The sequence below is a fragment of the Anguilla rostrata genome, chromosome 6 (assembly GCF_018555375.3).
Source record: "Anguilla rostrata isolate EN2019 chromosome 6, ASM1855537v3, whole genome shotgun sequence".
NCBI lineage: Eukaryota > Metazoa > Chordata > Actinopteri > Anguilliformes > Anguillidae > Anguilla > Anguilla rostrata.
In genome coordinates, this window is record NC_057938.1 from 1715000 (window position 1) to 1737327 (window position 22328).

General features: G+C 51.7%; 1 protein-coding gene across 4 annotated transcripts in view; it reads left to right on the plus strand.

Annotated features, from left to right (window-relative positions):
• The first annotated feature begins 410 nt into the window (after nt 1-410).
• Nucleotides 411-22328, plus strand: part of LOC135258135 (microtubule-associated serine/threonine-protein kinase 3-like) — a 23164-nt gene continuing 1246 nt past the window's right edge. The window contains exons 1-26 of one of the 4 annotated variants that reach the window (XM_064341405.1): nt 411-1347; nt 3509-3594; nt 4334-4406; nt 5699-5719; nt 5984-6053; nt 7847-7983; nt 9449-9521; nt 10163-10372; nt 11297-11398; nt 11902-12034; nt 12731-12777; nt 13123-13217; nt 14955-15163; nt 15616-15754; nt 15987-16119; nt 16464-16629; nt 16865-16966; nt 17184-17306; nt 17889-18001; nt 18254-18399; nt 19092-19225; nt 19491-19700; nt 19983-20206; nt 20556-20678; nt 20916-21049; nt 21372-21556. In XM_064341405.1, coding sequence (XP_064197475.1) covers nt 1280-1347; nt 3509-3594; nt 4334-4406; nt 5699-5719; nt 5984-6053; nt 7847-7983; nt 9449-9521; nt 10163-10372; nt 11297-11398; nt 11902-12034; nt 12731-12777; nt 13123-13217; nt 14955-15163; nt 15616-15754; nt 15987-16119; nt 16464-16629; nt 16865-16966; nt 17184-17306; nt 17889-18001; nt 18254-18399; nt 19092-19225; nt 19491-19700; nt 19983-20206; nt 20556-20678; nt 20916-21049; nt 21372-21556 — 3256 coding nt within the window. In that variant the 5' untranslated portion in view covers nt 411-1279. Of the gene's footprint in view, nt 1348-3508; nt 3595-4333; nt 4407-5698; nt 5720-5983; nt 6054-7846; nt 7984-9448; nt 9522-10162; nt 10373-11296; nt 11399-11901; nt 12035-12730; nt 12778-13122; nt 13218-14954; nt 15164-15615; nt 15755-15986; nt 16120-16463; nt 16630-16864; nt 16967-17183; nt 17307-17888; nt 18002-18253; nt 18400-19091; nt 19226-19490; nt 19701-19982; nt 20207-20555; nt 20679-20915; nt 21557-22328 lie in introns of those variants that run through there. The other 3 variants (XM_064341401.1, XM_064341403.1, XM_064341404.1) reach the window with 3 other exon arrangements.

A 22328-nucleotide genomic window follows, 5' to 3' on the forward strand; every position in this document is an offset into this window, starting at 1 on the left:
CGGATACCTTGTGGACACTTTGTACAAAAATATGAAAACACTGCCTTTAGTTGTGTTCAGTGCACTACATATTTCTCTTCATATTAATCAGAACGAGCCTGTTCAGCCCGAATAAGTCTGGAATCCATAACAAAGAAACTGTTTATCTTCAATTTAGTTATGAAAGCTCCCGCGGAAACATACACTACCTTCAAGTCCGATGCAGGAGACACGAATTCACGATTAGTTAGCCGACTGGAAATGTTAACTTTGGCACAGAATAGGCGGGAGAAGCACCGCGGTCTCTTCCTAACATTCCCAGGGGCGACCAGAAGGGGGAGACATTGAGTCATACAGGGATGACTGTCAAAACGGGGACTCAGTTGAGTCAGCAGTGCGCACCAGTGTTTTCACAGCGTTTCTCTGACTGCATGGTAGTGTTGTCGCGATGATGGCAGACAGACTGGTAATTATCATCGCGACTGCATTCCAAAGCAGTTAGAGAAACACTGAAAACACTGCTCTAAGACGCTCGCCCCTTTCGACCTTTTCCAACTGGAGAGGCTGAGAGAAGGCTTATCTCCTGAATATTGACAGCAAGCCGCCGAGACTTACCTTTTTTAATATTCATTCAGACCTATTGTTATTACATCCATAATAGCATCGACGACGCAAAAAATAGCCAGTGTATTGCTATACTCTTTAATGCAGCTTGCTTAAGCATTACTGATAGTCCAGTATTCAGGTAAGCATATCTAAACGAATACTGAAACAAAGTCGCCGCTGCTTATTAAAAGTACGACTTGGGGGTCTGCGACTACCACGACTAACTGAAACGACGTTGACTGCAGCCGAATGTCCAAACCGCGTCGGTTTGATTCACCCCGCTCCTTGGGGACAATGGTATCTCCCACAGATGTGGTTCCGACTTGTTCATCAGTCAAGTTCCTGAGTTCTTATATAGGCATACGCGTCTGATCGACGCTATTCCTATGTTGTCATTATGAACTGCGGAACTTTAGACCCTCCGTTTCTCACGGCCGAAGAAGGCAGGGTGACCCGCGAGTAAATTTAAAGCCATGACGGCGTGGAAGTAGCCAGGTGGCTTTGCTACAGCGTGACCGCGGCGATGGAGTCAATCGCCACCGGAGCCAGTGTTGCTAGTTTCGCCATCCGTACGCACTTCCACGACACGCGCCTGGGCACAATTAGCTATCGAGAACGCTGCGTGGAAAATTGAGAGAATATATGCAATTCTTCTGGATCGACTTCGGTTGCATCGCTCTCAAACGTACCCATCATGTCCGATCCAAATTGCTGGACTGTGTCCCGGCTTATGCCGGGGGCTATGCTAAGGCGAACAAAAAGGTAATTTTTTGTTCGATTTATTAAGTTGGTAGCGCATACTTAAGTGCGTAGTTAACATAGCTAGCAAACTTCGACTCGTTAGAAGGGTAGCCATTCTATGTGGGTGATATTTTTACTTGAATACAAGTTGTTGTAGTCGACCCCTCGCGAACTAAATTGGATTACCAGCCAAACAGTAATTTTTTCTCAATTGCCAACGTTAAACTGGTTGCTAAAAGTTCGTTATACAGCGTTTGCGTTGCTAGCTAACTACTAAACCACACTATCATCTTGTGTAAACGTTGTTTCACGTTCTATAGGCAGTCAGCTAGATTATTTCTCCTGATTTAATTGTTGAGAATATTTTAAGTAGTTTAAAACCTGGAACACTGGCTAATGCACGTGAATTACGAGTGTGATTGTTTACAAGTACGCTGCTATGATATCGACCGCGGTAATTGACTGTATCGGATTCCGTGTCCGCCCTGTTCTTACGGTTAATGTTTTGAGTATAAACGTGGCTATTGTTCGCCACACAGCCCGCACCCTGTCACGTTTCTCAGACTGTCGCTTTCTGGGAGCGGTTTTATTCTGTCACTCATGAAGCTGCTCCTCTTCAAACGCTTGTGTCAGAGTCGGGGCAATCAAAGCACACTGCGAATGTGTAACGAGAAGCTTTTGGAACCAACCACGGACTGTAAATACACACGTGAACCAGGGCGTTCCTTTTAAATGACATAGCTTGGCTATATCCATAATGTTTGACAAACGGGCTGTCTGTTCATCTGTGTGTATTGACATTTGTCAACAACTGCAATATCTGACCTATATGACGGGAGCTGGACACCACACGGCATCGATTATATAAGTCACTAATTTAGGGTAATAGCGGGCAGAGCTCTGTTGCTGCTTGCCTGACTGGCACACCCACCTCTGTTCAAAACAGGCGGATCCAACGCATGGGAAATAAATTGTTCCATAACTAAAATACCAGCCCCGAGAGAATAAAGTGAGAACTTAATAACGACTATTACTTATTTGCCGAAATGTTACAGGCCTGCTGCTAACAGCAACCTGTCACGATAATTGAGTTACCCGGTTCAGTGTGGACGGGTGGATGACGGTTGAGAAATTGAGCTCAGTTGCGAGTCGGCGTGGGAAGCACGCGGGCAGCATGTTTCTCCGACTCCGGGGATCGATTTCCCTTCCTTTGGAAACTTGGACGGGCAGCTTCCAAATGTAGCTGGCCGATCATGTGTGCTGTCCCAGCGGAGACTTCAGCGGGGGGTGTCCGCGCTAATGAATCATAAACTCCCATCCCATTCCAGGCGGAAACGTGCCGGTGAATCACTAAATTTGGAACTTTTTGGCCCGGTGTTGTCTAGCCGGCATAGCCATGTGTTCAGGAATTCCACCGTCACCCTCAGCTGCTTTTTAGTTACTAATGTGTCTGTGTTTGTGACGTCAGGGTGATTTCAGTGTTTTAGGTATGTACTTTTCGGAATCACTGCCCAGTAGAAGAATGACGTCACGCAGTTTTAGCTCTCTTTAATATGACCAATTTTTGTTGATATTCAGGAAGGCAGTCGGTCTTCCTTGTGACATATCCAGAAATGTCGTCGCTGTCCGTCAGTATAACACAGGATAAGTTTCCCAATTGCCTAAATCAATATGACAGAGGACGTCGTACATGTTTAATTATTTTGAATCGCTGATGATCATCTGTGGTATGATGTCATCCAGACATCCACCCTCCACACCCCCTTTCAGATTTAAATGGAGCAACACACAGCTGGCTAGGGAAACGCTTTGGTGAAACGTTAGCCGCAGCCCAGATCTTTTTCTGACAGCAGTGTGTGTTTGCGTGATGTGACGGGAACGTTGGCGTTTGTCGGAGCAAGCTGATTTTTAGACTTCGGCTGGGTCCCTGTTCAATTTGACACGGGCGGCAACGTGTCCCGCAGAAATCAGCCTTCTTCCTCAGGGGGACAGAGATGCACGTGTCTTGTGGACTTATGACACTCTGTGAAACCAAAAAGGGGGCGGCGGACACTGACCGGACTGAAATGGTTGGCAGAAGAGCCTGTCAGTCACAGCGTGTCACTGTCTGCGGGCAGAAGTGTGTGCTGCTTGTTTTCTTGTGTGTCTCCGTGCTCACCTTCTCTTCTCCTGTCCGTCACAGTTGTCGTAGCAACAAGCGGAGCCTGGTGGTGAGGAACCCATCCCCCACTCGCTCCAGGCCTCTCTCACCCTTCTCACTGGCCACAGGTACAGGTCCCCCCCCCGTCTACCTGTCTACCTGTATATCTATCCGTCTGTCTGTCTGTCTGTCTGTCTGTATATCTATCCGTCTGTATGTCTGTCTGTCTACCTGTATATCTATCCGTCTGTCTGTCTGTCTGTCTGTCTGTCTGTATATCTATCCGTCTGTCTGTCTGTCTGTATATCTATCCGTCTGTCTGTCTATCCGTCTGTCTGTCTGTCTTTCTCTCACACCCTCTCTCTCTCTCTCTCTCTCTCTGTATCTGTCTGTCTGTCTGTATATCTCTCACACACCCTCTCTCTCTCTCTCTCTCTCTGATCTATCTATCTATCTATCTCACACTCCCCTCTCTCTCTCAGTGTCACACACACACCCCCCCACTGTCACCCCCTCTCTCTCTCTATCTGTATCTGTATATCTATCTATCTATCTATCTGTCTGTCTGTCTGTCTGTCTGTCTGTCACACACCCCCCTCTCTATATATGTATATTTATCTATCTATCTCACAGACACACCCTCTCCCTCTCTCTGTATCTATCTGTATATCTATCTATCTTTCACACACTCTCTCTTTCTCTCTCTCTATATGTATATATCTATCTCACACTCACCCTCTCTCACACACACTCCCCTCACTCTATCTCTCTCTTATTATTATTATTATTAGTATTGTAATGTCACACTGCACACCAAACTGTATGGATTAAAAATAATCTTTGCATTGTCTTGTTTTTTTTCCCCAGCAGCCTGCAGTCCTATGGACAGTTTGAGGGGCGTGTCCATCAGCAGCTCCCTCAACCTGCCCTTCAGTCGCAGGTGAGAGAGAGAGAGAGAGAGTGAGAGTGAGAGATAAAGGTGTACCTCACTACATTCTCAATTACGGTTCCTTATCGTTTACAATGTTATCCTAGTTTGAATTATTTATGGTTATTTGCTATGTGTATTTTCATATTTTGATATTTGTTTTGGCAATTATGTATTCTTCACATGCTGAAAATCAAGAGAGGCAGCGGGAGAGAGGGAGAGAAAGAGGGAGGGAGGGAGGGAGGGAGGGAGGGAGAGAAGGAGAGAGAGGGAGGGAGGGAGGGAGAGAGAAGCTAGAGGTAACCAAAGAGGGTGAGAGAGGGGTTGAGTCAGAGAGACAGAGATTGTTGCACATTGTGTTCAAAGTCTTCCTGGTGACACTCAAAACAACAATCCCATAATGCATCACAGTGCAAGATAATTGTCTGAACTTGCACCTGAAATCAGGTTATATGTCACCTGTCCTAGTGTAGCTCAGGTATAGAGATTAGGACTAAGACTGCTCAATCTAACTGGACAAATAGATTTCTATGAACAGATTTGTTGTATTAAAAATAGAGAAATATTACATCCAGCTTCAGTGGATGCTTGCATGGTTCAGGGGTGCATGTTTTGGCAGTTTTTCTTGTTTGCTTGTCTGTTTGTTTGTGTGTTTGTTTGTTTGATTGTGTGATTGTTTGAGTCTTTCACATGACTGTCTTGCATTCTTCAAGTGGCTGACACACTTAATGACATTGCTGGGAGTTACAGTGCATACCTTCAGTGAATGCAAACCGCAGATATGCACATGTATGGGAGATGTCTCCTTTAAATGTTGCAAGAAATGCAAAAAACCTATTTCATGCATTCTGTAGAAACTCTAAGGGCCAATCAGATAGCATTACATTACATTACATTTATTTGGCAGACGCTTTTATCCAAAGCGACGTACAAAAAGTGCATTTCATGGTCATAGACAACTGCTAAACACAGGTTCAGTAAGGTACAATACTTATTTTGTACAGCTATTTCTAGCCAAGAACACAGTTCACACAGTGAACACTATTCTGACCTAACCTCTGCAATCCCAATCAGATAGCAGCAGCCAGAATCTGCAGAATGCTGCGTGGCTGGACCCACAATCCCTTGCACGCTGTGTGCTAGGCATGGCCAACAGAGCGCTTTCTCTGGGTGTGGTGTGTTCTAAGTGGCTTGTCTGCAAACTGGAACTGCTATGAGATGTAAAACCTGCCGCTCATCTTTCTCCTTTCTCTTTCTCTCATCTCTCTCTTCCCCCTTCATCCTGTGCTGCTGTGATGTCATAGCCACTTGGCCCGGACAGACAGGTACTTTGTCTTTTCTTTCCTGCCGTCTCCCCCCCCCCCCGCTTCCTGTTCCTGCAGGGAAAAGCTCCTTTAATCTTTGAGGTCTTTTGTGTGTTGTGCTCCCCGTTCGGCCGTCTGTCCTGGAGCCCTCTGAGAAGCAGCCCGTTTAGCGACTGTTCCTCTGATGTGTGGGACTAGTGTCCCGCCATGATGAGGGCAAATCTGTGGTTCAGCGGTCAAGACAGGCATGTGATATGCTGAATATGTCCTTGGTCCATTCTGCAGAGGTGATGGGAGAAGATGGTCCCTCCCCTCGTCCGGCTATGGAACCAATCCCCCCAGCTCCACTGTCTCTGTAAGTTTGGTTCCGTCTTCCTGTCAGCAGCTACCCTAGTCCCTGACGCGGTGCTCCTGAGTCCTACGAATAAAATAAAAAACGTGACAGGCAGTGTCACATTACTGTCATGCAGTCACAAATATGAAAATACCTTTGATCAGTAGGTGTGCATGTCCAAAAGCATAAAACAGTGCAGTGTGAGAACAGGTGCAGAACAGAACACCAGGTGCTTGTTTCTGATTGGCCAGCCTGGATCAAAGGTAACCTGAGGACAGGGCGCCTTTGAAATGGTAGACTGTGTACATAACATTACATCATTGTGAGTTTTACTGTGCTGTTTATCAGAGAGGTAGGGAGGACTGAAGGGAAAGTTTTCCTTTAATTCAGTCTGGTTCTCAGGGTGTTCAGTCTTCATGATGTCATTTCCTGCCTCAGGCGATATGCTGTGGGGCTTCCTGAAGTACTCGTGTCTGACAGAACTCAATGTTGAGCTTTCTGCTCCAATTCACTCTTCACTGCACCTTTTTTCTTTTTTAATTAAGTCCTGGTGTAGGTGTGGTTATCCGGTTTTTCCGGCTGTCTTCTGTCACTGATCTGTGGAACCTCAGGTTTCTCTCCGAGTCAACGGCTGTGGTTCCCCACAGATTTAAATAAAAACAAAACGAAAAAACAAAACGGGACCAGGGTCACCTGCACAAGAGTAAGCAGGAAGTGACCTGCGAAACCCCTCCCTCTTCCCAAACAGACCAGTCGGATTTAAAACCTGGTGGGAAGTGTCTGGGTGGAGCTGGGCGGGGTCACTGTGGGAAACTTCACACCTATAGTGTGTCTCTGACGGGGGTGGGTTGGGGGCGGGGGCGGGTGCGGGCAGGGGGGTTTGATGATGGAGGCTAATAATCCTGATGGCAGCTTGTTTTCGTGCAAATTAGTGTCTATCCAGGCAAGGGGCGGGGCAGAGGGGAGGAGGGACTTTAGGGAGTGTGTGCTGGGTGACTGGCTTGTTATTGCATGTTCAGTGTAGGGGTGTAGGTGGGGCAGGAACAGGATCAGCCGGTGGACAGGTCACACAGAGCAGCTTTCCAAACAGAGCCCCATTCAGCTCTGCTCAAATTCAGCTCTGCTCAAATTCAGCTCTGCTCAAATTCAGCTCTGCTCAAATTTAGCTCTGCTCAAATTCAGCTCTGCTCAAATTCAGCTCTGCTCAAATTTAGCTCTGCTCAAATTCAGCTCTGCTCAAATTTAGCTCTGCTCAAATTTAGCTCTGCTCAAATTCAGCTCTGCTCAAATTTAGCTCTGCTCAAATTTTTCTCTCTCTCACTCACTCTCTCTGTCTCTTTCTCTCTAACCTGTAAAATGAAGCACCGCCAGGTACTATGTATGCAGCTGTTAGGATTTCATATGGTGAATGGTAAATGGACTGTATTTATATAGCGCTTTTTCCAAAGCACTTTACAATTAATGACTCTCATTCACCAGAACAGTTAGGGTTTAGGTGTCTTGCTCAGGGACACTTCGACACGCTCAGGGCGGGGATCGAACCGGCAACCCTCCGACTGCCAGACAACCGCTCTTACCTCCTGAGCTATGTCGCCCCATATGAAAACAACATTTTAATTCAATGCTGACGACCAAGTTTCCAAGTTTTGTCTTCATTTAAAATTCATTATAGTCAAAGTGGTGTCCCATTAGAAGGCTGTGCTCCTTAATCTGGCACCCTCCCTCCCCTCTGAGTTACACCACCCTGCCTCACTACGGGGCTGAAGAACCGGCGCTGATGTGTGGCCCTGATTGGTCGGTTTTTTTTGTTCCAGTCCTTGTCTTCCTCCCAGGAGCTCCTCCCCCTGCCGCCGGAGCTGTGCTTCCCGCCCAAGCCCTCCCGCAGCACCGAGAGCGTGGCGGAGGAGGACGGCCGGGCTCCGCCCCCCCTGCGCCGAGCCCGCAGCCTCAGGTATCCTTCCGCCATCTCTCAACAGAAAATAGTCCCAGGTTTCATACTGTCTGAAGACTCCTGGGGGGCAGTGGGGGCCATGTTACGTCTCACAGAGCACAGTATCCTTACGCTTTGATGGGTTACAGTGTAGATGAGGTTCGCTTATCATATTTCTGCCTATATATATATATTTATATATATATCTTGTGTGTGTGTGGACGCGATGTTCTTGGAGCGTCCCGCTGGTGCAGTGTGGGAAAGGCGGGCTGACGGAATGCTGACTCTCTGCACACGACGGTCGGTCGCTTGGGGGCGCTCGCACAGACGTGAGTCTGGGGAAGGCCCGGCTTTTCGCATGCAAGCGCCTGATTGGCCGGCTCAGGCTTATCCCAGCTCCTGACGGCGCTGGTGGTAACTGCGTGTCGCCTGCAGGGCTGCCGGTCGCAGTCGGCAGCGGCGCGGTCCCGGTTTCGGGGGTAGCCCGCCCGCCCGCCCGCTGGTGCTTAAAGGGGTGAGCTCCTCCAGAATCCCCGCCCCCCTCATGTGACCCTCTTTAACATGACAGTGGCTGGAAAACCTGTTTAAATTTGTTTGTTTACTGCAGTGGGAGGATAAAGACGCTCTTGTGTGCGATCACAGAGCCAGATTACTGCCCCACCCCCATGTCTTCTACAAAGCGTGTGTGTGTGTGCGTGTGTGTGTGTGTGTGTGTGGCAGCTGTGGTGAGCTCTGCAGACCCTGTTCCTCTGTAAAGGTCATGTTATGTCGGTGTTTCTGCCTGGCGCTGCTCAAGCTGACAGGCAGAAGCTCTTCAGAGAGACGTGGGTTTCCGTAGAAACGTTTTTGGTGTCTGTCTCTGGCGGGTGGAGACGGTGTGAACCGGGTCTGCCTGCGTGGGTGGTGTCCGGGGTGGGGGCTGGCATCAAAGCCTGGCGGGGCGGGGGGGGGGGGGGGGGGGGGGGAGTGCGTACTGCAGCTCTCCTGGGTGCAGAGCAGTTGTCTTGGGGGGTGGTAAAGTGCCTCCCTTACAACTGCATCATGATCCATATCAAACGTGGGACAGTTCCATACCATATCATTAAACAAGAACAGCATTGGCTAGGACACATTGAAGGCAGAGCAACGATCTGCTGATGGCTGGGGTTAGCGGGCGGGTTAGCGGTCGGGTTCAGGTTAGCGGTCGGGTTTGGGTTTGTGGTAGAGTTTGGGTTAGCGGTCGGGTTTGGGTTTGACTTTGCCGCCCGTTCAGAAGCTTGCCCTGAACTCGCCGATGTCCGAGAGCTGCACGTTGGTCTGGAGTGCATGTTATGAAAGGCGCTGCGCAAATTAAATATCTTGTTATTTTCTCATTTATTAAAGTTTAAAAGATTAAAGCGTGTATGACCTACGCTCCAGAAATAAAGGGCAGTTTTAAGCGATGTTTTCTTGGATGAAATGTTGTCAGCGGCGCTCAGTGATGATGCGTTTCCTCTTCTTGTTTCAGCCCTGGCCGGACGAGCGGCTCGGATAATGAGGTCATCATGATGAACCATGTTTACAAAGAGCGATTCCCTAAGGTGGGTTCCGTTCACAGACCCGCCCCTTTCTTCCTGAAACTCCTGTCCCAAAGACGTGATTCACCCCATCACACCAGCCCTTTGAGTTGGGTGCATTTCTCTGTAGTTAAACATTGTAAGAGCAGCAGAACGGGCTGTATTCTGGCTCTGTGGATTTTGCCTTAGGGACAGTGGTCTATTTTACATTTCCCTCCTTTTCTCGAGTGGAACCAAATGAACCTGCACCATTTTATCCCAGAATTAATTTTTTGTGTAATTTACCTGGAACCCAGTTGTCGAGCGGGGGTTCACTGGGCGGGGCATCCCCCACCCATTGCTCTGTGGTGACTCCCCTGGTCAGTCTGCGTGTGATCATGCCACAGCGCCCCCCTCTGGCCGGGAGGATTGCCCGTAGTCTCCCTGCACAAGCTGATTGTGAAGTGTCCTCCCCTGACTCAGTGTCTGTTTAACTGGTGGACCGCACTGTGAAAACCTCACCTGCTGTGTGTGTGTGCGTGTGCGCGCACGTGCGTGTGTGTGTGTAGTGTGTGTTAGTGTAATGTGTATGTGTGTGTGTGTGTGTGTGTATGTGTAGTATGTGTACTGTGTGTGCGTAGCGTGTGTTTTCCTGCGTGTGACCGGCTCACTTGCGCCCCCTGCAGGCTCGGGAGCAGATGGAGGAGCGGCTCCATGACGTGATCGCCCTCTGCTCCCCGGACAGCTCGCTCCTATTGGCCGACGGCGTGCTGGGCTTCATCCAGCACCAGCTGCTGGAGCTGGCCAAGGACTGCCTGGACAAGTCCGGCCGAGGCCTGGTCACCTCACAGTACTTCCTGGAGATGCACGACAAACTGGACAAACTGCTACACGAGGTGTGTGTGTGTGTTTCCGTTTGGGGTAAAGGTGTGTGTGTGTATCTGTCTGTATGAGAGAACGGTGTGTGTGTGTGTGTGTGTGTGTGTGCTAGAGAGGTTTGCATTGCCTGTGACTTTGTACTTGACTTTGGTTTCTTCCTGTGCCCGCCCCCCCCCCCCATGTTCACGCTGTTCTGACTGTGTGCTGTGTGCTGTGTCTGCCTCCCACCCCCATCCAAACCACAGCAACCCGTGTCCTCTGTCTATCGCGCATGCAGCAGTTAGAGGGTCTGATAACAGAGCCTCAGGCTTTTGAGCAGGTAGCGGCCGGCTCTGCTGTAGCTCCAGAGAGACGTAGAGCTTTTACCTGCGGTGCATTCACACAGCAGGTTATTTTTACTCGCGCACTTCAGGTTCAATAGCCAACGCTTAAGGCTACAGTGACACAGCCCTGCCTGGGGTTTGAACCCGCAGCCTCTCTGTCCCAAGCCCAGTTCTGTATGCGACACGTGGACAACCCCTCGCCCCCCCCCCCCCCCTTGCCGGTGTAAATGGGTCACCGGCCGTTGGGTGTGACCCAGCGCATTGCACCGGGGCTGTTGGGTAACGAGGTTGCGACAGAGCGAATGTGGAAACGCGGGAAGTTGCTCCAGGGGCTTGCAGCACGGTACGCTCTGACCAATCGGAAGCTTTTCCCACAGCCGCGTTTGGGGTGGCGGAGTCAGACCCGGGATTTTCTTTCTGACCGCTCTCAGTGATGGGAAGAAGTGGGTTCTTTTTTCTTCTTCTTGCATTAATGAACAGAAGTGGTGCTTGGAGCACTTAAGTCAAAAGAAGTCCAAAAACTTTGGCAAGGAAATGCCGGTTGGTTTTGTGGATGATGACTTGTTCTCTGATTTGATTGTGTGATCTCACCCCCCCCCCCCCCCCCCCCCCGCGCAGGCGTACGAGCGGTCCGAGAGCGAGGAAGTGAGCATCATCACGCAGCTCGTGAAGAAGATTCTCATCATCATCGCCCGGCCTGCGCGACTCCTCGAGTGTCTGGTGAGTAACAAGTCCCTACCGGGAGTCTGCGGTGAGTCAGAGTCGGGAGTCAGAGTCAGGATTCACTGCCGGGGGTCCAGTGTGAGTCAGAGTCGGGAGTCAGAGTCAGGATTCACTGCCGGGGGTCCAGTGTGAGTCAGAGTCAGGATTCGCTGCTGGGGGTCCAGTGTGAGTCAGAGTCAGGAGTCAGATTCAGGATTCACTTGTGTGAGTCAGAGTCAAGAGTCAGAGTCAGGATTCACTGCTGGGGGTCCAGTGTGAGTCAGAGTCGGGAGTCAGAGTGATGATTCACCAGCCTTCTTGCGGGGCTCCTGTCTCTGGACAGACAGCTCTGTTGGTTTGAAACTATCAGGGATAACACAAGGAAGCTAAAAGCTTATTTCCACTGTGGTTCTTAAGGTGGGGGGGGCATGCATCCATCGGTCAACAATAAGCTCACATCATACCAGCATTACAATCTCAAAATGCATATCTGTCCCTCATCCCCCCTACCCCCCTCACAGGAATTTGACCCGGAAGAGTTCTACTTCCTCCTGGAGCAAGCAGAGGATCAGGCCAAACTGGGGGAGGGCATAAAGAAAGACATTCCCCGCTACATCATCGAGCAGCTCGGCCTGGTCCGGGACCCCGTGCAAGGTACCCACAGCGCCCTCTACTGCGCGTCCTGCAGGGCTGCACCTGCATCCACATACTCACCGACTCCTTAATCACGTGATCGGCCACAGTCGTTTACACGGTCTGACATGTTTTTCTCAGTGTGTCGGTAAGCAGTTGAATGACAGCTGAACACTGTTCTTGAGTTCCTGTATTGCTCCTTTCACCCTGGCCTAATTTATGAGAGGCCAGCGTCTGTGTAAACAGATAATTGGGGGTAATTGGTGGAAATAAAAACATGCATTCACACCGGCCCTCCTGGAGCAGGTCAACATGACTAGGGACTGGAACTCTCTCAGTCAAACCAGGAAGGAACACTGAGGGAATCTTCAGTTATTACTGGTCTCTAAGGCAACGTCCTGATCTCTGACCGCTCTTAACGTTCTTTGCTCTTACGTAGACTTGAGTCTCAGATATTTCAGATAGCTACTAACTTTTTAGATGGCAGTAAAATTTGAAAACAATCCTGCAGGTACCCAAGAATTTTCAACAGACTGTATTTCTAACGAACAAAAGAGGCTTTGTCGAATGAGATAAGAAAATGGGTGCTCCTTTTAAAACGGTCCCCAGTCTGCAGGATGTATTTTCTGGCATCTGAAGGGTTATGGTATGTCGGTAGGGGCGGTGGAGATGCAGCAGGGCATGGTTCTGACCCGTTTGCCACTCTCGTTCTCACAGACATGGTCCAGTTGGAGGAGATGGCTCGGGAGGCCGATGACCTGGAGGTGAGTAAACCACGCGTTTTTGGCGCTTTGTAAATGTAGTTTTCTGTGCGAAGCACTATTGCAGTTTAAGCTCGGTGTAAATGTGGTATTCTGTGTAAAGCACTGTTGTAGTTTTGTGTGTACAGTGTTATTTCAGTGTGGCGGGCTCTATGCTAACATTTTTTTGAAAAATTATCAGATGTACTCCTAAATGATTTTTCCAGTCAGCTGACATCAGTATACAGGAGAAAAGCTACTAAAATGGGAGCACGGTAGAGCCCTCATGTGATCTCAGTCAGTGTGGATGGGGCTGCTTGGCGGGAGGTGAACCCACAGTGGGGCGTTTCTCTCTACCCTTTACGGCAGAACAAGGCCGTGACTGCAGCCAGCTCGCCCTGCCGAAGGAAAGCCCAGGAGAGCGACTTCGAGACCATAAAGCTCATCAGCAACGGAGCCTATGGGTGAGAGGCAGGGGCGGGGTCTGGGGTGTTATTGGCCTATGGGTGAGAGGCAGGGGCGGGGTCTGGGGTGTTATTGGCCTATGGGTGAGAGGCAGGGGCGGAGTCTGGCGTGTTATTGGCCTATGGGTGAGAGGCAGGGGTGGAGTCTGGCGTGTTATTGGCCTATGGGTGGCCTATGTGCTACGCAGGCAGCCAATACTGACCAATCACAGTCGCCATCCTCCCAGTCAGAGTTGTTTCATTGGTGCCTGTGCGTGTGGAAGCACCGGGACTTGTGTTTGGGAAGCGCGCTCATTTCGTGACTCATGAACGCGTAGACCTGGCCTAGTTTAGGACGGAGGACGGAGTGTAGCACAGTGGTTAAGGAACTGGACTTGTAACCGAAAGGTCGCAGGTTCGATTCCCGGGTAGGACACTGCCGTTGTACCCTTGAGCAAGGTACTTAACCTGCATTGCTTCAGTATATATCCAGCTGTATAAGTGATACAATGTAAATGCTATGTAAAAAGTTGTGAGTCGCTCTGGTAAGAGGTCGCAATGCCTGTATGTATGCAGTTCTGCAGAACACACCCTAATGAGTCATCATGCCTGTCTGTTACTGTTCACCTGTATAAAAAAATCTTTTAGATTTAAATAAATAAAATCTCTTTGTCTCGCTGCATCCCATAATGATCACATGGCGCATGACTGACTAACATGGCTGCCAAGCCCTGGAGGAGGGAGGCAAACTGGGGATTTTTTTTCAGGACTGTACAGAACACCCTGACCTTTGATATTTTATTGCACCTGAGTGGAGGTTCTTGTGATGGTCTTTTATGACCCGTTCGTCTCTAACTCCTCCTTATCAGCAGCCTTTGGTGTTTGGCTGCAGGGTCTGCGTCAGAACTGTGTGATTTTTGGTCTTTGCGGTGGGGAGCTGCGGTGTGCAGTGCGTTGTGGGAGCTGCCGTATGCAGTGCATTGTGGGAGCTGCGGTGTGCAGTGCATTGTGGGAGCTGCCATATGCAGTGCATTATGGGAGCTGCGGTGTGCAGTGAATTGTGGGACCTGCGGTGTGCAGTGAATTGTGGGTCCTGCCGTATGCAGTGCATTGTGGGAGCTGCAGTACTGTGCTGACTGTGCCTCTGCGGGCAGGGCGGTGTGCAGTGCATTGTGGGAGCTGCGGTGTGCTGCGCTCACTGTGCCTCTCGACGCAGGGCGGTGTACCTGGTGTGCAGTGCATTGTGGGAGCAGCTGCGGTGTGCAGTGCTGACTGTGCCTCTCGCCGCAGGGCGGTGTACATTGTGCAGTGCATTGTGGGAGCTGCGGTGTGCTGGGCTCACTGTGCCTCTCGCCGCAGGGCGGTGTACCTGGTGTACAGTGCATTGTGGGAGCTGCGGTGTGCAGTGCATTGTGGGAGCTGTAGTACTGTGCTGACTGTGCCTCTGGCCGCAGGGCGGTGTACCTGGTGTGCAGTGCATTGTGGGACCTGCGGTGTGCTGCGCTCACTGTGCCTCTCGCCGCAGGGCGGTGTACCTGGTGTACAGTGCATTGTGGGAGCTGCGGTGTGCAGTGCATTGTGGGAGCTGTAGTACTGTGCTGACTGTGCCTCTGGCCGCAGGGCGGTGTACCTGGTGTGCAGTGCATTGTGGGAGCTGTAGTACTGTGCTCACTGTGCCTCTCGCCGCAGGGCGGTGTACCTGGTGTGCAGTGCATTGTGGGAGCTGTAGTTCTGTGCTGACTGTGCCTCTGGCCGCAGGGCGGTGTACCTGGTGAGACACTGCCAGACCCGGCAGCGCTTCGCCATGAAGAAGATCAACCGGCAGAACCTGGTGCTGCGGAACCAGATCCAGCAGGCCTTCGTCGAGCGCGACATCCTCACCTTCGCCGAGAACCCCTTCGTGGTCAGCATGTTCTGCTCCTTCGAGACCCACCGCCACCTCTGCATGGTCATGGAGTACGTGGAAGGTGAGGGGGGGGTCGCCCTGGGTCAAAGGTCAGAAGAGGGGGGGTTCCCTCTGTGGTGGATGATGAGCAGTAACTCACTTTCCATTTGGTGATTCATGTGCCTAGCGTTCTTAAAGCTTGCTTGTGAATTTCCTGGAAAAGCCTGTAAGTATTTGAACACACACTCTTTAAGGAGGGCGTTCAGTTAGACAAACTGAGCCAGTGGTAAATAAGCAGCCTTCAGCCAGGCCTGGGCCAACCAGAAGCTTTTCCTTGAGTTTAATCACCTTTAATCGTGCATGTGCGTGCTTTAAAGAGAGGGAGTGCTGAAATGAGCAGGGTGGGTATGATGTCATTACCCATGAGTGCAAGTTGGCCTGTCCGTGGCCTGTGAGTTGTAGGTGTATGACATCTTGACCTATGGTCGTAGGGGGATGATGTTGTGACTCGCACTGCATGTTGTTGGCCTGTAGGGGGCGACTGCGCTGCCCTGCTGAAGAACATTGGCCCGTTGCCGGTGGAGATGGCCCAGATGTACTTTGCGGAGACGGTGCTGGCGCTGGAGTACCTGCACAGCTACGGCATCGTGCACCGGGACCTCAAACCTGACAAGTGAGTGAAGAACTCCATATCCCACAATCCCACACAGCATGCCTGACTGGGGCCAGGGTGCTGTACACTGCTGAGGGAAGAACTTCAAATCCCATAATCCCATCCAAAATTATATGACATAATAAAAAACAATCATTATATATGATTCAGCTAACACAATCCTGTTAGTGTATGCATACAACCCAACTGAGGTTGAGAGTGAATAAACCTATACTCCCCCGCCCCCCCCCAGCCTGCTCATCACCTCCATGGGGCACATCAAGCTGACGGATTTCGGCCTATCGAAGATCGGCCTGATGAACATGACCACCAGCCTTTACGAGGGGCGTGTCGAGCAGAGGACGCAGAAGTTCGTAGACCAGCAGGTGCCCCACCCCCCCTCTCTCTCTCCCCCCCCCAATCTTTCTCCCTGTCTCACTCTCACTCTTTCCCTCTCCCCATCTATTTCTCTGTCTATTTTCCCTGTCATTCCATCTCTCCCTGTCCCTTTCCTCTTTCTCCATCTCACTCTCTCCCACTTTCTCTCTCTTTCCAACTCCCTGTCTCTCTCTCTCTCTCTCGCTCTCACTCATTCCCTCCTCCCCCTCTCTCCCTCCTCTTCCCCTTCCCTCTCTCTTTCTGTCCTGCTGTCACTCTCACTCCCCCCCCCCTCCCCCCTCCCCCCCCTCCCTCCTCCCTCCTCCCTCCCTGACCTGGCTGTGCTCTGCAGGTGTGTGGTACCCCAGAGTACATCGCCCCGGAGGTGATCCTGCGGCAGGGTTACAGCAAGCCGGTGGACTGGTGGGCCATGGGGGTCATCCTGTACGAGTTCCTGGTGGGCTGCGTGCCCTTTTTCGGGGACACGCCCGAGGAGCTCTTCGGACAGGTGGTCAGCGGTAAGCCCTGTGATGTGATATCCCGCTGCTCACCACCAGGGGGCGATGAGGGAGCCTAGCTAGAATCACCACGCTTGTTCCTGGGGCGCTTGCTAGGTTGCCTTTGGGTTGTTAACAGGTGCACAGAAGTTTGGACATGTCCCAAAGGCATAGTTACTGGGTCCATAAACACTCAACTGTATTTTAAGATGAGTCCTTGTGTGTGTGTGTGTCCGTCCTTTTGTGTGTGAGACAGATGTGATCGTCTGGCCTGAGGGGGACGATGCCCTGCCTGCTGATGCCTGTGACCTCATCGCCTGGCTGCTCCGGCAGAATCCACATGAACGCCTGGGGTCAGGTCTGTCCCCCCCCCCCCCCCCCCACACACACACACTCACTCACTCACTCTCACACACACACACACACACACACACAAGTACGGACACACACACATACTCTCTCTCATACAAGCATGCACGCACACACACACACTCTAAAATTCACACAATCTACAGTGTCGCCCCCCCGATGAGTATGAAATGGTACATTCCTGTGCTTCCCCCTCCCTCCTGCAGGGGGTGCTGGTGAGGTGAAGCGGCATATGTTCTTCCTGGGTCTGGATTGGACCAGACTCCTGAGGCAGAAAGCGGAGTTCATCCCTCAGCTGGAGGCCGAAGATGACACCAGCTACTTCGACAGTAGGGGGCGCTCTTTCTAATCATGCACGTGTGTGTGTGTGTGTATGTGTATAGTGTGTTTGTGTGTGAGTGTGTGTGTGTGTGTAGTGAGTGTGTGTGTGTGTATAGTGTGTATATAGTGTGTGTGTGAGTGTGTGTGTGTGTGTATGTGTGTATAGTGAGTGTGTGTGTGTGCGTGCATAGTGTGTGTGTGTGTGTGTATAGTGAGTGTGTGTGTGTGCGTGCATAGTATGTGAGTGTGTGTATAGTGTGTGTGTGTGTGTATAGTGTGTATATAGTGTGTGTGTGTGTGTGTGTGTGTGTGTGTGTGTATAGTGTGTGTGTGTGTGTGTGTGTGTATGTGTGTGTATAGTGTGTGTGTGTGTGTGTGTATGTGTGTGTGTGTGTGTGTGTGTGTATAGTGTGTGTGTGTGTGTGTATAGTGTGTGTGTGTGTGTGTGTGTGTGTGTGTGTGTGTGTGTGTATATAGTGTGTGTGTGTGTGTGTATAGTGTGTGTGTGTGTGTGTGTGTGTATAGTGTGTGTGTGTGTGTGTGTGTGTGTGTGTGTGTGTACTGACGCGTCTCTCTGCTCGGTCCCTCAGCTCGTTCTGAGCGATACAGCCACATGGAGTCTGATGAAGATGATGAGACCAACGATGAAGGCTCCTCCCTGGAGCTCAGCCAGTTCTCCTCCTGGTCCCACCGTTTCAGTCAGGTGACCACCCTGAAAGCTGCCCTTCACTCATTACTGACTGTTCATAATTAACTTCATTAACTTCATTAATCAATATTACATTATTCACTGACTTCCTGCGATGGTGCAGAATGTGGGTTTCTTGCTCGGGAGCAGTCTTGTGTCTGATTGGCTGGATGTGGGTTTCTTGCACGGGAGCACTCTTGTGTCTGATTGGCTGGATGTGGGCTTTGGGGGCGGCCTCTGACTCGCCCACCTGTCTCTGTGCTGCAGGTGTACAGCAGCTCTGAGCAGTTGGCCGTGCCCTCGAACCCGAGCCTGTCGCCCCTGGAGCGCCGCCACAGCGAGGACCAGGAGGAGCAGTGGGAGGAGCGCCCCCCGGAGGCCAGCGAGGCTGGCCGGGGAAAACGCAGGTCCAGGTGAGGAGGAAACGGGAATCAGGAAGTAGGGAGAAATGCACCCTGGGTAAACCACTGCCCTGTGTGGACCTGCTAGTCATCTGTGTTTTGACTGGCTGCCGGATAGCTAGTCCTGCTATGAAGCTGGATTGCAGTATAGGGCCCTGTATCATGTTATAGTACTGATCCAGTATAGGGCCCTGTATTATGTTGCAGTACTGATCCAGTATAGGGCCCTGTATCATGTTACAGTACTGATCCAGTATAGGGCCCTGTATTATGTTACAGTACTGATCCAGTATAGGGCCCTGTATCATGTTACAGTACTGATCCAGTATAGGGCCCTGTATTATGTTCTGGTACTGATCCAGTATAGGGCCCTGTATTATGTTACAGTACTGATCCAGTATAGGGCCCTGTATCATGTTACAGTACTGATCCAGTATAGGGCCCTGTATTATGTTACAGTACTGATCCAGTATAGGGCCCTGTATCATGTTACAGTACTGATCCAGTATAGGGCCCTGTATTATGTTCCGGTACTGATCCAGTATAGGGCCCTGTATCATGTTCCAGTACCGATCCAGTATTTGCACTGAGCAGCCCTATATTGGCTGAAGCAGTGGAAGACACCCCCCCCCACCCCACCCCCCCACCCCCTGTGTTGAGACCTTTAACACTCCCCCCCCCCCCCCCCCCTTGCTGTGTTCCAGTCTGTCCCCCCGTGTGAGGCCCAGGGCCATGTCCAGCTGCTCCCGGCAGGACAGAGAGCGCCGCCTGCTGGTGATGGCCGCCAAGCGCAGTCAGGAGGCCTCGCCGCCCGTCGCCCCCGCCGACCAGGACGAAGGTGAGGAAGGTTGGGGAGTCCTCCTCGCTTCCGGAATCAGGGACTCTGAGGGGCGTCAGCACCTCACACACACTCTATGCTCTGAATGTTTCTTGTGTTTCGCGTGCGCTGGTGAATGTGTATTGTTTTTTGAACATACACCCAACTGTGTGTGTAATGTTTCTGTGTGTGTAATGTTTCTGTGTGTGTTGTACGCTGTGGGTTTTTTTGGTCTTGCTAATTTTCCATGGTTGGCGGCCATGGCTGCGTTGTGTTCTTCCTGCAGTCGACGCAGGCGCGCCCACACATCCCAGAGTCCGTCTCCGTAGCAACAGCATGGGCGCCAAGTGCCCCCGCGGCAGAGACCCGGAGGGGTCCCGTTACCTGGCCCCCCCGACCCCCCTGGCACGCACCCGCAAAAAATCACGGAGCCCGTCAAAGGACAAGGTCCCCAAATCGGCCTCCGCGTCCGCCCTGTCACACGCCGCTGCTCCAGGTAACCCCCCACCCCCCTCGCCCTCCTGCACCCCCCCTCCCCTACACCCCCCACCTCCCCCTACACTCCCCACCTCCCCCTACACCCCACCTCCCTTACACCCCCACCTTCCCCTACACCCCACCTCCCCCTACACCCCCACCTTCCCCTACACACCCCTCGCCCTCCTGCACCCCCCACCTCCCCTACACCCCCACCTCCCCCTATACCCCCACCCCCCATCTTCCTCCTCACGTTCTCCTCACGCTCTCCTCATGCTCTCCTCACGTTCTCCTCACGCAGATGTGGAGGGCGGTGCCCAGGCAGGCCACGCCTCCTCGCGCTCCTTCCCCTCAAACCCGTCGTCCCGGGAGACCTCCCCGGTGCGAGACCCCGCCCTCAGCGCCAGGAGGCCCCGCCCACCCGTGCTGATCCACCGCTCAGGCCGGAAGTACGGCTTCGCCCTGCGGGCCATCCGCGTCTACATGGGCGACAGCGACGTCTACACCGTGCAGCACGTGGTCTGGGTGAGCGCCCCGGCCCCGCCCCCCGCACCATCCCATTGGCCGCTCGCTGTTGTGCTGCTTCACTGGACACAACCTGTCAAACCATAAAACTGGTGCACAAGAGCTTTTTTGCACCTGCGCTTCAAACGTTTTCCAGATCATACAGGAAGCAGAAACTGTTCTGTTCTTAAAATGAAACTTCCGTTTGGTTTTTCCTCACCTGTTCCCTTTAATTCAAACCCAAACTTTAACCGATGGTGTTGTTCTTGAACTATGTCCAAAACTCTATGGTAGGGATCAGTCCAGATATGTGTGGCAGGTTTGTAAATGGAACTGTATGAAATGGCTTGCCTGATTGGCTGCGTTGTAGGTTGTCGAGGAAGGAAGCCCCGCCCATGATGCGGGACTTAGGGCTGGTGACCTCATCACGCACGTGAACGGGGAGTCCGTTCGGGGACTGCTGCACACCGAAGTGGTGGAACTCCTGCTCAGGGTGAGTCTCTGATTGGCCCAAGGCCCAGCAGCACGAGACTCTGATTGGCCCATATCTGCAACGATCGGGAATATGAGTCTACTATTGGTCCATAGCTCTGAGACAGAGGAACATGACTCTCTGATTGGTCCTTAGCTGTGACACACAGGAACGTGACTCTCTGATTGGTCCATGGCTGTGAGACCCTGCTTCAGCAGTGTGTGATTGGCGGGTGCATCTCTTTGTCCCGCCCCTCAGAGCGGCAGCAGCGTGGCGCTGCAGACGACGGCGCTGGAGAACACGTCCATCAAGGTGGGGCCGGCCCGCAAGACCGGCTGCGGCAGCAAGATGGTGCGACGCACCCGGAGACGCAGGAGGAGAGACGCCCACAGGTGCGGAGCCACGCCCCTTTCAGACCACGCCCACAACTCCCTTTCACTCACCTGAGTGTCCACCCCACTCCAGAGTATTTTAGGGTCAACTGAATCCTGTCTCCTTTGTGTGTGTGTGTTCGTGTGTGTTTGTGTGTGTGTGTATGCTCGCGTGTGTGTGTGCGCATGCGTGTGCGTGTGTGTGTGTGTGTGTGTCTGTGTGCGCGCATGCTCTTGTGCGTGTGTGTGTACATGTGTGTTTGTGTGTGTGTGTGTGTATGCTCTCGTGTGTGTGTGCGCATGCGTGTGTGTGTGTGTGCGTGATCGTCTCTCTGTTCTCCAGGAGGAGGCCCTCTGTGGCGAAGAAACTGTCCCGGCAGCCCAGTGGGGCGCACTCCAGCCGCGCCGCCGCCTCTGCCCTGCACCAGTCCATGTCCTCCAGCGAGAGTGGGGCGGGGTCACCTACGCCAAGCCCCTCCCCTGGGCCGGCCACGCCCTGTCGTAGCCCCGCCCCTGACCAGGCCTGGGGTGAGTCGCTCGCACCGTGGACCTGCAGGGTTAAAATTCTCACCATACTGTGTGTTAACAATCTGTTACTGCCTGTCTGTTAACAGCCTGTTACTGCCTGTCTGTTAACAACCTGTTACTGCCTGTCTGTTAACAGCCTGTTACTGCCTGTCTGTTAACAGCCTGTTACTGCCTGTCTGTTAACAGCCTGTTACTGCCTATCTGTTAACAGCCTGTTACTGCCTGTCTGTTACAGCCTGTTACTGCCTGTCTGTTAACAACCTGTTACTGCCTGTCTGTTAACAGCCAAACTTTTCTCATAGTATTCTTGCAATACGTCTCACTGCCAGTAGAGGGCGAGCAGGCTGCATCCTTATGGGTCAGCAGTGGGCATTTCAGTGCAGCCCTGGCTTGCTGTCGGTGAGCAGCCGGCACAGGCCTTGACTACGAGGACTCTTCAGGCAGCTGGAGGCTTAAGCTCTTCCGCACAGAAATGTCTAAATGCTGCAGCATCGTGACCCGCCATTGTAGTGTGTATATGTGTGTGTATTGTAGTGTGTGTGTGTGTGTGTATTGTAGTGTGTGTGTGTGTGTGTATTGTAGTGTGTGTGTGTGTGTGTGTAATGTAGTGTGTGTGTGTATTGTAGTGTGTAGTGTGTGTGTGTGTATTGTAGTGTGTAGTGTGTGTGTGTATTGTAGTGTGTGTGTGTGTGTGTACTGTAGTGTGTAGTGTGTGTGTACTGTAGTGTGTATGTAGTGTGTGTTGTGTATGTAGTGTGTAGTGTGTGTGTGT